This window comes from Oculina patagonica, chromosome 13 (genome assembly GCF_052425735.1).
Source record: "Oculina patagonica isolate OP01 chromosome 13, crgOcupat, whole genome shotgun sequence".
NCBI classification, from domain to species: domain Eukaryota; kingdom Metazoa; phylum Cnidaria; class Anthozoa; order Scleractinia; family Oculinidae; genus Oculina; species Oculina patagonica.
In genome coordinates this window covers 21,320,152-21,334,283 of record NC_135770.1, presented here as the reverse complement: position 1 = coordinate 21,334,283, position 14,132 = coordinate 21,320,152, and the positions used below count along the sequence as shown (strand labels likewise).

Here is a 14,132-nt window from a genome sequence, read left to right as displayed (position 1 = left end):
CAGCGATACTACACAGCAAAATATCTAAGAGGTTTATTAACCAACTGCTCTTTTTTGTTAGTCTTTTTTCGTGTGTGAGTGTTATGTATCGAAGCCTTTACGCCAAAAAAAAAAACATGGCTCGATGGCTCTCGTTTGATCGCTACACTGTTAAATTCAATTTATTGGTCTCTGGTCGCATTTTTCGTAACCGTAAAACGAACAATTGACGTTATCTTCTATCGACTGGATGATGTGGACGTTTCAGTTTGATCTAAACGAAGTAATGTTATGAAAACGCGGGAAAATGTGTTGCGCGGTGTTCACTGTGTAGGCTGAATGAAACCGAGGGTATAAAAAAGAGCGACAGAGAATCGAGAACTTTCTTACCGTAATATTTCTCGCACGATGTCCTCAAAAGTCACCTATATTCCGTGAAATTGTAAATAAAGAAAGAGGTGTACGATGAGACCCGGAATAATTGCGAATGTTATTCCTTGTGCACGTCCAGTTTTCTAGTTTCTGTTGTTTGCGGATGATTCTTCGGCCGTCAACATCAAGAATACAACAACTTTAGCAATGATCGTGTAAAAACGAAGCTAAACACTGCATGGATCAAGTCCGCTGAAGAAAGATACAGGAACCTGATGCAAGGTAACAACCTGTACTGAATTGCTGAGCCTGATTTTGTGACAGAAAATTTCATGATGTATATAAACTTAAGCTTACTTTCTAAGCGCAGTTTCGATAGATTCTGTGTAGGTAAAGTTTAGATCTTTCCTTAACTTAAGCAATATACTTTGCCCCTTTAAGTCGCTTTAACTGTAACTTGTAGTACATTTAAGCTTACGCTTAAATGTCAGTTCATTTTTTTTGTTCCCCTGAGTTGGTTTTATTTGCTACGGATTAACCGATTTTCTATTGCCGTAAGTTGATTTTCTTTGGCCGTCATTAAAGTCGAATTATAATCCCTTGCCGCGAGAGTTTATTTTCTATTGCTGTGAGTTTATTCCGACTTTCAGCCTACATTTTCTCGGCGGAAAAAATTCATACAGTATAAGTGACGTTTTTCGAAGTGCTAAACGACGACAAAGCAAAAAGCTCGAACAAAATAAATTTATTTAAACTAAACTTGCTCTGAAAAACATGTTAACCCCATCTCAGGCTCGAGCGCGAGGTGAAAAATATAAACTGACTCATATTTTTTAAAGTAGTTCAAACATTTTTTTTTTTTTTGCTTTAGTGTAGTCCACTTTTACACTGAATAATTACACTGAATAGACTCTTAATTAATTTTTTGTCCATTATTTGTTCTGCCTCGAGATTATGATGGATTTATATTTGCCTTGCACCTATGGGCCAGTGAGGCATAAAAGCTTTGACCGCATATTTATCAAAATGAAAACATTGTAACTCCAGCAAAGATTAAATAAATTAAAAGGAAGCTCCGCTTTTAGGCTTTCCTAAATCTATATATTTAGGCTTGAATCAGTTTCGTTAACAAAAACGTTGGCAATCGTTTTACTAGGCTCTTTAGGACTCGATGAGGCTGGAATGTCACATGTTTCACTTGATCAGCTGTGATTGTTGAAAAACCGGAACCCCAGCACGGGACGTTAAAGAACCCACACACTTATCGTAAGGCCATCTCAATAAAATGTTTCGTTTCCCATCGCCCGACAGAGCGATTTTTTTCGAATGTTAAAAAAAATCCAGATTCACTAGTCAAAGTAGCGAGTACTTCAATTTACAAGTACACGATCTTGTTATATTAACAACAATTGGTATGATGTGATGTCTTTGTCTTTAATAAACATCGATACCACGTCATTTAAAGACTGTTAAGGAATAACGAACGAAAAGACCACGTTCACGAGTTGACTTTGTAATCAGAACCCAGAACCCTTAAAGTGTTCATTTTGGTTTTTTTTTTTGCCCGACCTACCGACCCACTATCACAAGAGACGGGGCAATGGGAAACGAAACATTTTATTGGGATGGCCTAAAGAGTAGGACACGAAGTTTACGGTGTTGTGGCCTGGTCTTTGCCCGTTGCACTGTTGAAATGCTCGGAGACATTAGCTAAATAAGCTACTTTACAATCCGAGGGTAAATAAAGTATTCACACTCACTCACTCAGTCAATGCAAGTTTTTCACCTATTGGCCACCCAACGCAAGTCTTGTTCTTTACTTCAAGTTCTGATTTGCAGCACGCACAGAAGCATTGAAATGGCTTTTTTGATAACTTGCTTGCACTTGTCAGTCCGTTTGGCCAGCCAATTCAAGTATGTACAACAGTTCAATTTGCGATAACTGGCGTCCACTTGCGTTACCGTTTGGCCAGGTCTTTAGAGAGACCTTCTTACAATCGGCAGTATGCTCATCTTTACGTTACGGTGTTTCACATCCTTTTGTTTAAGTTTTACCATGCGTGATTATTTTTTCTGACGCAGCAAATCTTCCACATAACCCCGTCTCACGCAAGTTCTTTTTAATATTAACCACCCCTACGATAGCACGCCTACAGAGAAATCCTTTTCCACAAATATAAGACCTCTTCCTGGCTGGGGAATTTCTCTTGCTTTGAACTTCAAGAGCTTTTTACATTCATTTTCATTCACTGTTTTGAACCGTCTTATCAGTCTGTCATTTTAGAATAAACATTGGCAACCTTGTTACTAGGGTCTTTCTTCTTTGGGCCTCGATGGAGTTGGAATGTTACATGCACCACTCGACCAATTTTGGAGACTAAGAGTTGGTTGTTGACAAACAGGAACACCCTATTTGGCCTTTGGATCTCGTCTTGGCGTTTAGCCACTGATTGCCAGACACAGATGTGCATGTTGGAATGATGTCAATAACCACACTGTAGCACACGGACTTACAAAGTTGCCCATACAACACCTCCATAACGACTTTTGTTCTAAAAGATCTGGTCCTGGTTGTTGAAATGGTGGATAACGCTAGCCACCAGATATATCACTATCCAGTGTTTAAGTAATGATAAAACAAACTACACTATCGACTAGATAGTAATTTCTATAGTGTTGGACACCGTTATCCACTCTTCGAGCCTCTGGGACCTGAATGAATGCAAATAGGACTTGAAAACTCAGGATCCCACATTAAAACCATTACTGTAGTTGCTCGTCTTTTAAACAGTTCTGTTGTTCTCCGTTTCATGTACTTAACGAAATTGTTATTATAGCAGTTAATCTTGTCGAATGCCTACAAAAGAGAGTCCCAACACCTCAAACGTGATTTTGTTTCGACACCCTTTACAAAACCTTCCGTGAAAAGCGCTTAGACACATAATGATCGACCGAGGTGATTTCTATGCAAAGCCTCGCTATAAAATGCCCTAGAAGCACGGCTGATAATGTGAACGTCAGCGCTCACTGATTTCCGTCTTTGTTTATATGCGTAAAATTAGGTGCGCTTGCTTGCCGCAATAAAATAAACAGATCTCTATTTAAGAAGGCTACATACTTTTATTACTCTTCTTTGAAGCTTACTTATAACAACTATGACTGCATGCCAATTAAACTTTTTACGTTTGTCGTTGCACAGGTACAATTGACAACTTGAGTCGTACAATTGATCTTACAAAGTTTAACCCGATTATCATTACCGTGGACATGTTTGGCAATCGGCAACAACAAACATTCAATGAAACGATTCTCAAGACAATACTTAGAAGGGGTGACTGGAGACTTAAGAATTTCGTTACTCAGAGGCACTGAATAGCACTCCATTTCGGCCGCAAGTCTCAACCTAGCCCCCATTCCCATACCACGCCATGATCAAGGCAGTGAAAAGATCCATTTCCATAAACATGTCCACGTTAGGAATAAAAGCTTATTGACTACTTGTTAGGAAAATATGTCTGAATTAATTCAATAGTGTACTATCCATAACACGATCAGAGGTCCGCGGACTCTTCATTCACAATTACGATTGACTTAACCTTAGAGTATTTTTAATGTGCCTACGGTTATCATACAGGATAATCTACTTGAGTACCAATATTTATTTCCTCAGTTTTACAACCAAAATATGAATATAATATGCTTTACAATATGCTAGATCTCCCCTATGAGTCCTGTTAGATAATGAAAGCAGGAGATAAGCTTTGAACTTTAATTGCTTCTTGCTGAGCGCTGAAGCGTTCTTTTCAGTATAAAGAAAAACTAATTGTACCGTCTATATATAGGCTTCGACGGTCTGGCATTTGATTTTGATAAATGCAGGTAACACAGATCCAGTGACTGCACTAAGTAATGTATCAGTCAATTCCAAGCGAGATCATGCCCCCCCCCCCCACCCCCCACTCCCGGGAAATCCCCGGGCATTTGAATCTTTTTAAAATGTCTAATCAAATTCTCCACTATGTGGGCCAGTTGCACGATCAAATGCCCAAGCGTTTTATAGTTTATGACACATTTTGTCGACGGCCAAATGCCTGACCATCCGGGCTTCTGTTCGATCAAATTCCCCACTATCTGGAACTCAGTAGCGGTCAAATACCCGGGGTTTGCCCGGTGGGATTATTTCGCTTGGAATTGACTGATAGATGAATGTCACGGTCGAGCCTTGTGGCCCAGACAGCTTGTACCACGTTGGGGGACTGAAGGAGGTCTGATGGGTTACACTTGTCGATCCCCTTTTTGATATAACAAGATACTCCTGAATGTAAACTTCAAAATACAAACTAATTCATATCCCCTACTTGCTACCCCCCCGAAATCGAGTACGAGTACGACTTTACAATGTAATTAAATTGTACCCCACGAACTATAACCCTGTCCTGTTGCTGACTAACACATAAAAAACGTAATTGATAACATTGGTGTTATAATTATACGAGGAAAACGAATTTGGTTCGAAAACTCATACTCGTACTTAATCTCGTACTCGTAGTCCAATCTAAAGGTCGCTATAACCACGACGGCGAAAACAACGTCGATTGAAAAAAATCATTTACATTCTCGCGATAATCTAGATCAATTTTTTATGTCTTTTGATGTCCGGGCTATCCTCCGCTTGATATGTAAAGACAGTGTTCACTTCTAAACAAAAAAACTTGACATATTCGCCGTTGTGGTTCACGGCTATTGACTAAATACAATTCAATACTATAGATTTCTTAACAAAAATACAAAATGATGCGAAATCTACCAATCACAACCCACACAAATGACCTTTTGAACTGACTATTGCAAAAAATGCAGTCGTGGATTGAGCAAAGTAAAGTAAATTAAAAGTTGCAGAAAATTAATGTTCCGCTCTCTTTCAAAAATGCAATGACGTAGAAATAAATCGGTTTAATTAATTTGCTGTATCACAGCAGAAACAGACTGCAAGGGAAATATACACCCTGGTAAAAGGATATGAAAAAGGCCTGTTAGCTACTCGACAAGTAGTTCTCACTGTGCTTGATTATTCAGTTTCTGCAAGAAAATGCAATCCATTACTAAGACTGAATAGACTTCTGATCGACTGTCCATTTATGTTACTTCGCACTCATAACGGCATTATAATGGGAAACACCTCTTATTGAGAATCTGGTGGCAGAACTTGAACCGTTCTTTTTATTTCTATGCACATACAATATTTTACATTCCAGCAATAATGATCAGTTGTTCGAGGTATATTAATTGAACTTAACTATTTTCATTTCCCGTAAGTAATGAGCTCAGCTAAAACTTCACTTTACGAAAAGATAAAAGGCACCTAACAAAATGTTAAAAGTTGTGAAAAGTGCTACTCACGATGTTCTTATTGATTTTCTCCAAATTCTATGGTGACGTCATCACCGATGAGTACAAACGGAGCCCAGTACTTTACGGCACCAAACTTCTCTGACTCTCTAAGGCATTTCATAGCTCGGTTAAGAGCTACACTGGCGCTACATCCACCACACAGATGTTTGTAGAAACTTTTCATAAACTCCATGGTGGCCTCGTCATCAATTGCCCAGAGTGACACCAGAACAGAACGAGCACCAGCACCCAGGAAAGCCCTTCCGATACAGACCACACCCTCTGCTGTAACCTTCCCTTGAGCACTATGGCAGCAGCTAAGCACAACAAGCTTTTCTCGTAGCTGGACAACTTGTATATCTGACATTGTTAACAGGAAGTCTTTATCTTTAGGGATCTTGGATGTTTGATCTGGATTTGGAGCCAAAGCAATCTCGCCAGCTTCCATATCGCCATGTGCTGCGATGTGTACCAAGGCAACTGAACCCATTCGTTTAAGCACCTCCTCTTTAGTTGCATCTTTTCCCGTGAGCGGTTTGGTGTTGAGAATCTCGCCTATGATCTTTACTTCTTCCTCGGCCTGTGGTAAACGCGGTAATCTGACACGCTTACCCCGTACTCTCTTCACTTTCTCCACAGATGGATCTCCCACGAGCAGCGCTCCAATCTTACTATGGTAGTCCTCAGGACAATCTGTGATCAGTTTTAAACTTGTAATCGAGGGAAGAATGCGAATTCTGGTAGTTTCACTGAGATTTCTGGAAGCTTCATCCACACAGGCAGCATAAGGGACCGAGCACAGTGGACCATCCGGGACAATAATCAACTCATCGCCTTCAAGCAAGTCTGCAATGGGGCCAATAACACAATCATAAAAGAGGCGCAAAGATTTGTGTGTTGTCTGAACAACGTCTTTACTGGGCGGCAATGGCTTTTTTAGCTCCTCCAGTGAACGGTTTTCACAAGCGACTCTACCAGTAATTTGGTGTTCTTTGAAAAGCTCTTCCTTTACAGACTCGAAGAAGGCAACGACATCTTTACCTGGTACTTCTTTTTGTCTAAAGTGAACCTTCTTTCCTTTGGAGAGGACCCAAAAATGGATGTTGGAACTTTCAAGTGCTGCGAAAACTGTTTGTGTAGTCGTTTCACTTAATATGCGCGAGATCGTTAGTTCAGGTCCCAATGAACCAGGAGTAAGCAAATCGGACTCATATCGCAACTTGATGAGATCTATCAAGGCCTGTGCCCGTCCTTGCTCAGCGACACACAAAGCCTCATCAGTCTTTTGAACACTTATTAAAGTTCTCCAAAGAGCAGTATAGGCATGTTGACAACTATTACGATAGGAAATTTTCCACACATCTTCGGACTGAAGAAGAGCTCTTACTTCATTGTGCAGTTTTACACTGGATCGATAATAGTCGAGGGCTTCATACAAGTTACCCGATAATTCAAAATCACATCCTAGACAAGAAAATGCATATCCTTCTTGAACCTTTTCCCCCAGTTCTTTGGCAATACTGAGAAGTTGGTTGTGGTACTCGATGGCTCGTTTAAAATCTCCCAGACTGTGGTAAGCATTGCCAAGATTTCCATAAGCACGTCCTTCTCCATCTCTCTTTCCTAGTTCTTTGGTAATGTTTAGATGTTGGTTGTGGTACTCCATGGCTTGTTCAAAATCCCCCAGCCCCTCGTAAACAACGCCAAGTTCGCAATAAGCAAGTCCTTCTTTATCTCTTTGCCCCAGTTCTTTGGCAATGCTCAGACTTTGGTTGTAGTGCTCAATGGCTTCTTCAAAATGATCCAACTTGCTGTAAGCATTGCCAAGATTGCCATATGCACATCCTTCTCCACTTTTCTGCTCCAGTTCCCTGGAAATTTTAAGATGTTGCTTGTGGTACACAATGGCTTGTTTAAAATCACCCAACTTGTGGTAAGCATTGCCAAGACCGCAATAAGCACTTCCTTCTCGATGTCTCTGCCCCAGTTCTTTGGCAATGCTCAGACTTTGATTGTAGTGCTCAATGGCTTTTTTAAAATCTCCCAGCCTCTGGTAAGCATTGCCAAGACTGCAATAGGCACCTCCTTCTCCAGCCCTCTGCCCCAGTTCTCTGGCAATTTTAAGACTTTGGTCGTGGTACTCAATGGCTTGTTTAAAATCTCCCAGAATCTGGTAAGCATTGCCAAGACCACAATAAGCACTTCCTTCTCGATGTCTCTGCCCCAGTTCTTTGGCAATGCTCAGACTTTGATTGTGGAGCTCAATGGCTTTTTTAAAATCTCCCAGACTCTGGTAAGCATTGCCAAGACCGCAATAAGCACTTCCTTCTCCATCTCTCTGGCCCAGTTCTTTGGCGATCTTCAGACATTCGCTGAAGTACTCAATGGCTTGTTTAAAATCACCCAGACTCTGGTAAGCATTGGCAAGATTGCCATAAGCACGTGCTTCTCCATATCTCTGGCCGAGTTCTTTGTCAATCTTAAGAGCTTGGTTATGGTACTCAATGGCTTGTTGAAAATCACCAAGACTCCTGTAAGCAATGCCAAGATTGCCATAAGCTTGTCCTTCTCCATCTCTCTGCCCCAGTTCATTGGCAATCTTCAGACGTTGGTTGTGGTACTCAATGGCTTGTTGAAAATCACCCAGACTATGGTAAACATTGCCAAGACTGCCATAAGCAAGTCCTTCTTCATCTCTCTGGCCCAGTTCTTTGGCAATCTTCAGAGCTTGGTTATGGTACTCAATGGCTTGTTGCAAATAACCCAGACTCCTGTAAGCAATGCCAAGATTGCCATAAGCAGCTCCTTCTCCATCTTTCTGGCCCAGTTCTTTGGCAATCTTCAGACTTTGGTTGTGGTACTCAATGGCTTGTTTAAAATCACCAAGACACTGATAAGCATTGCCAAGATTGCAATAGGCCCGTCCTTCTTCATCTCTGTGCCCCAGGTCTCTAGCAATGCTCAGTTGTTGGTTGTGGCACTCAATGGCTTGTTCAAAATCACCCTGACGACGATAATAGTTGCCAAGTTTGCCATAAACCCGTACTTCTTCAGCCCTGTCATCCAGGTCTTTGGCAAGGCTAAGATTTTTCTTGTAGACTTCGATCTGTTGTTTTAACATATTTGTTAAGGAATGACTAATTTGCCTGCCTTTTGCCAAGTACACACCTAGAAAAAATGAAATATGTATTACTCTTTTTGAAGGTTGATTGAGACATTTTGTTTTGAGTTTGCCTGTTTATATTATACCCATTGTGCCTGAAAGTTACAGTTATCATTAAGCAATAGATATAGCGTTGTTTCCACGAGTTAAAAGCAGTAATGGACTTTTCTGTTTGAGAATAAGCAGCGCGGACGAAATGGTGTTTGGAGTAAGTCTACTCGCCACTTCCAACCAAATGTTGGACCTGCATCATTGAAGTATATCATTATACAATGGAACCGATTTACTAAATCACAAATTAACCGCTAATTAAAATCTGACCGCCATTTAAAAGTGAAGAGGTTTATGTAAAGCAGCGTTACTCTGCACTTTAGGGTATTTTTCATGGAGTGATTTGTTGAAATACTCCGAAATACTAGTTATATAAGCTACTCTTCAAATCCCAGGGTAAATAAAAGTGATGTGATGTGTTGTGATGGGGTGCGTTTATGGCATAATGACGGCATCTACAACAGTGCAAGTTCTACCAGCACGCCTAAAATAGCATTTTCGAGGTACGAAAAATCTCACTTAACTTTTCTCGAGTTAGTATGCCCCAGATCTCCCTATTTTGTCATCATTAACATCAACTCCACCAACTATTTGGTAGTAAATACAGTGGACATACCATACATCCTTTAAGTTTCATTGTAATTGCATAAATATTCGTCACAGAAGGCCCAAAAAGCCCGGTCTGAATAGGGTTAAAGAATTTGTATAAAATATCCTTCACAATTAGCTTTTTTAAATGAACATTAGCGGGCAGTCATTAACCGACACGTTTTGATACAGAGTTACTATTTGGTTACATCGGTATACTTTATGTTATTCAATAATAAGTCAAGTTGACTAATCATGAAAAGAAATATCTCAGACTTGACCGAAACCAGAAAGAAAAGAAAAGCCACTGGCACACATGGGCCAAAATGCGATCTTGATCTTAATCGGTGGAAACTGAAAGCTTTTGGTCAATAAAAAAAGGAAACCTTATATGGCCTGATTAAGACATAAAGAAGCATATTAGACAACTTATTCCTTACTGAATAGGCACTTCTCGCTTCACCTACGTGTAAACAATTTTCGTCATCTCTCGCATTGGAAGGAAATAATTTAAAATAAAATAAATCAATAAAATAAATCACTTTATTCAAGGTATTTAGCACTGGTCTGCTAAATGGGGACACTGTAGATCAATAAGAAATATTTTAAATAAACAGAAACGTGTAAACGTGTTTTTTTCCAGGCGGTCACAAGAGCACCAAAATAATACTCACGAAACAGCCTTCAACAGACAGAGATTGTGAACGTTGTGCGAGTTGGAAGCAACTTCACAGTTTCATTCAATTCATTTATCAGTTATGTCGATGAAAAACTATAACATGAAGCTTTAAACATTAAAACTGAAACACGTTAAATGAATCCTGAAAAATTGTTTGGGCATTTTCTAAAACACCAAACAACGAAACCAAACCACCAAATAGAAACGACTAAAACGAGAGAATTACTGAAACCACCGAAACAAGCGAAACAAATCCACCGAGACAACAGAAACAGCCGAATAACGAGCGAAATGCGATAAAACTGATGTCGCTTTTTCGGCCATTTTGGTGCTTTCATTTCGCTCGTTCCGGTGGTTTCGTTTGTTTCTCCGGTGGTTTCGTTTGTTTCGCCGGCCGCTTCGTTTCGGTGGTCTAGTTTCGTCGATTCGGGCTTTGGTAAACTCCATTGTTTGTGCAGCTACTATGTGTCTGTGTCTGTGTCTTCAATCTTCGTAAGTTTTCAGCTATCTTTCGACGGCCCTCAAATATAATATTAATACTTTCATGTATTGCGAAACGAGTGATAATTCGAAAAGGAAATAATGTATTTAATGTTTCATTTCGAATAATAAAGAAATCATCAGAGGAAATATAAGCAAGCTTAAAGCTATATTTTAAAGTGATCGACTCGTTGGTTAGCTTTCACAATGGACTCAGTACTTGTTTTGAAACAGTTAAAACTGCAGCAGCCAACAAACAAACCGCTGAACATTGTGAAAAGATGGGAAAACACGAGGCCAAATTTAGTAGGTTTAGCAAACAAGTTACGCATGGCGTGGCAGCTAGTGTCACGATATTGCGTTTGTAACTAATCAAAACAGAAAATACAGTCCAACTTGCGACCACTAATAATAACATTACAGATGTCTGACATTAAAAGGTTATAACTGAACTTAATATACATTTCGTTACTTAATAACCACCCCGGAATACCCACACCAGGAAATCGAGTATGTTGAAGGACGTTTTTATATCAGCACTGTCAGACATAAGACAAACTGTAAGTTTGTTTGACGTGCAGTGTGGAGACACAAGCTTATCTTATAAGATAAATTAGCGGACGAAAATAAAAACAAACATGATTGAAACATTACAAAGGACAGAAATTGAACTTACCTTTGTCTGAAAGACAGCACACACGATACCAAGAACTGTAGATTTAGTCAAACGAGTTCTGATAGCATGAGCAGAATGGTCGCTTAATTAACAGGGGCAGCAATTGTCACGAGATCGATCCCATTTGCATACATTTCGATTTTTTGTGGTTTACTAATTGCCATTCCTGAAATTCTATTTTCATTATTCCTTTGTAGTCTGTTCGAAGATTCGATTGCAATTATTTTGCTTCTTAACTTTTATCGCTCACTGGCTTTAAAAAATAGCTGCTTTGTAAATAAGTTTGTTTTTGTTTGTTTGTTTTCCTCTTTTCCAGGCAGTGGTTGTTCTAAAATGGCGTCTTTTAGAGTACCAGAGATTAAAATTTGTGGAACATCGTCTATAAACAGGAAAAATACAAACGTCAATGGAATACTCTAGCCGAACTAATTGCCATAATCAACTGTCGTAGCCAATATCGTAGAGGCCCGCTTTTTAATAGTACTTATTTATGTTTGCACGGGAGGAGTAATTTACTTCTTAGGCCCCGTCCACACTGATCCGGATAAATTTGAAAACAGAGTTTTCGCCTCGAAAACGAATGTTTTCCGCCTGTACCAATCCGGATAAATTTGAAAACGATATGCTACATCTATCGCACGAAAAGTTGCAAAGCATGACCACAGCTATTATAAAGCTAATTAAACATTTTATTCTTTACAGAGATCACATGACTATTTGACGTCGAAAAGTTCCTTTTTGCCGTCCACACTATACCACCTAGCCGGCGTTTTCAAATTTCTCCACTTTGGAGACCGTTTTCGAAAAGCACAGTTTTCGGTGACCGAAAACGCTGTTTTAGTGTGGACGGTTTCCGGAGGAAAAAGATGCGTTTTCAAATTTATCCGATTAATGTGGACGGGGCCCTACTTTCTCTCCCTCGCGTTTCGTCCCCCCCCCCCCCCCACCCAACAGATACATAATCGACTCTTGTTCGCCTAACAGTGGACATAACTGACGCATTTCTATGGACACATTTTTTACAAAAATCTAACTTGTATTTGTTCTTGTTTCAAGTGGTTGTTTTAAAGGGGTATTTTTTTTATAAAATGTATCAAGTCTGGCGATCCTAAACACTCGATCGTCACTGATTAGTTTCATCAGATTGATGAAGAAACCTTGAAAACACCGCCTGCAGCTATAAAAGTTAAAGGAAAGGCGTTTTCAAAGACGAAAAGATGTTCAAGAACCAAAGAGTTTTATGTTCGTTGAACATAAAACTGTTGAACCCTTGCTTTTCAGTAGTCTGGTCGTTCAAAGGGTGGATAACGCTATCCATCAGAAAATTCACTATCCAGTGTATAGGTGATAACAAAACAAACTACACTATATCCACTTGATAGTTATTTAATGTCCACTGGATAGCGTTATCTACCCCTCGAACAACCGGGGAATAGTATTTGAAAACATAGAATCCCACGTTGAAACCATAACTGTAGTTTATCGTCTTTCAAGCAGTTTTCACGCCGAAACATTTTAAGTTGTTGTTCATCGTTTCATGTATTCAACAAAATTGTAATTTGATCAGTTAATCTAGTCAACTGCCTGCAAAAGAGAATCTCAACACCCCAATCTGGAGTTACGTTTATTCACATCGCAAGTATTAGCAGGACACCCTATTAAAACCTTCGTAAAAGCGTTTAGAGACACGTAGATCAACTTTTAAAAGCATTTTGTATGCAAAGTCATCACTCTAAAACGGCGGAGGAACACGGCTGATAGTTGAAACGTTTGAGCTTACTGATTCCGTTTTTGTTTTTAAAGGTGAGGGGAGGGATTAGTTACACGCGGGTTGCTGCAATGAAATAATCAGGTCTCTATTTACAAAGGCTATATATTTTTATTATTTTTTTACTGCCAAGCTTAATTAAAAACTATGTCTGCAATCATACTTATTGCGATTGTTTATGCACAGGTATATTTGACAATTTGATCTTAAGCCCCGCCTAAACAACGATCAAACATTTTCGCCCAACATCGTGTTTTCACACACAACACGGGGTGGCTAAACAAGCAAACCGTGTTTGATCAAACGCTTTCTGTGTATTACCGCTGTAATTTAATTAATGACGTGCACAAATTCGGCTTCTCATCGGTTGCTTTTTCCCACTTGGGCTTGCCTTGGTGGTGGCTAAGCGATCAAACACTTGCTCGCGGAGCAAAATGTTTGATCTAGAACATGGGAAACCACTTGAATGCAACGTTTAGAGAGGCGGTAAAACGGTCAAACATAGTCGTTCAAAACGATGTCGGACGGAAATGTTTGATCGTAACGAGCCGGGGCTTTACAAAGTTTGACCTGCTTAACTGTCATTACTGTGGACATGTTTGGCAGTCGGCTCCTACAAACATCAAATGAAAGGTTTCTAAAGATAATACTTAGAAAGAGTGCCTGGGGATTTACGAATTTTGCCACTCATGATCGGTGGCGATCAATAGCAGTAGCGGCAAGTCTCAAACTTACCCCCATTCCCATACTACGCCCTGATTAAGGGCGTGAGGATTTCTATTTCCACAAACATGTCCACATTAGGAGTTAAAACTAATTGATTACTTGTAAGGAAAAGTACGTTATATGATGAACTATTCAATACTGTGCTGTCCATGACACGGCCAGAAGTCCGCAAGCTGTCCATGCATAGTTACAAATAACTAAACCTTACATTATTTACAATCGACTACCAATAGTTATTATAACATAGCTAACAGAGCCG

General features: G+C 39.7%; 1 protein-coding gene across 1 annotated transcript; it reads right to left on the bottom strand.

The window, feature by feature from the left end:
* Positions 1-5,194: 5,194 nt before the first annotated feature.
* LOC144635885 (uncharacterized) lies at positions 5,195-11,446 on the bottom strand. Its single transcript, XM_078494997.1, has 3 exons — positions 11,380-11,446; positions 5,752-8,910; positions 5,195-5,430 (listed from the first exon to the last, which is right to left on the bottom strand). The coding sequence occupies exon 2, from the start codon at positions 8,861-8,863 to the stop codon at positions 5,759-5,761; it is 3,105 nt and encodes a 1,034-aa protein (XP_078351123.1). The 5' UTR covers positions 8,864-8,910; positions 11,380-11,446; the 3' UTR covers positions 5,195-5,430; positions 5,752-5,758.
* Between the last annotated feature and the right edge of the window lie 2,686 nt (positions 11,447-14,132).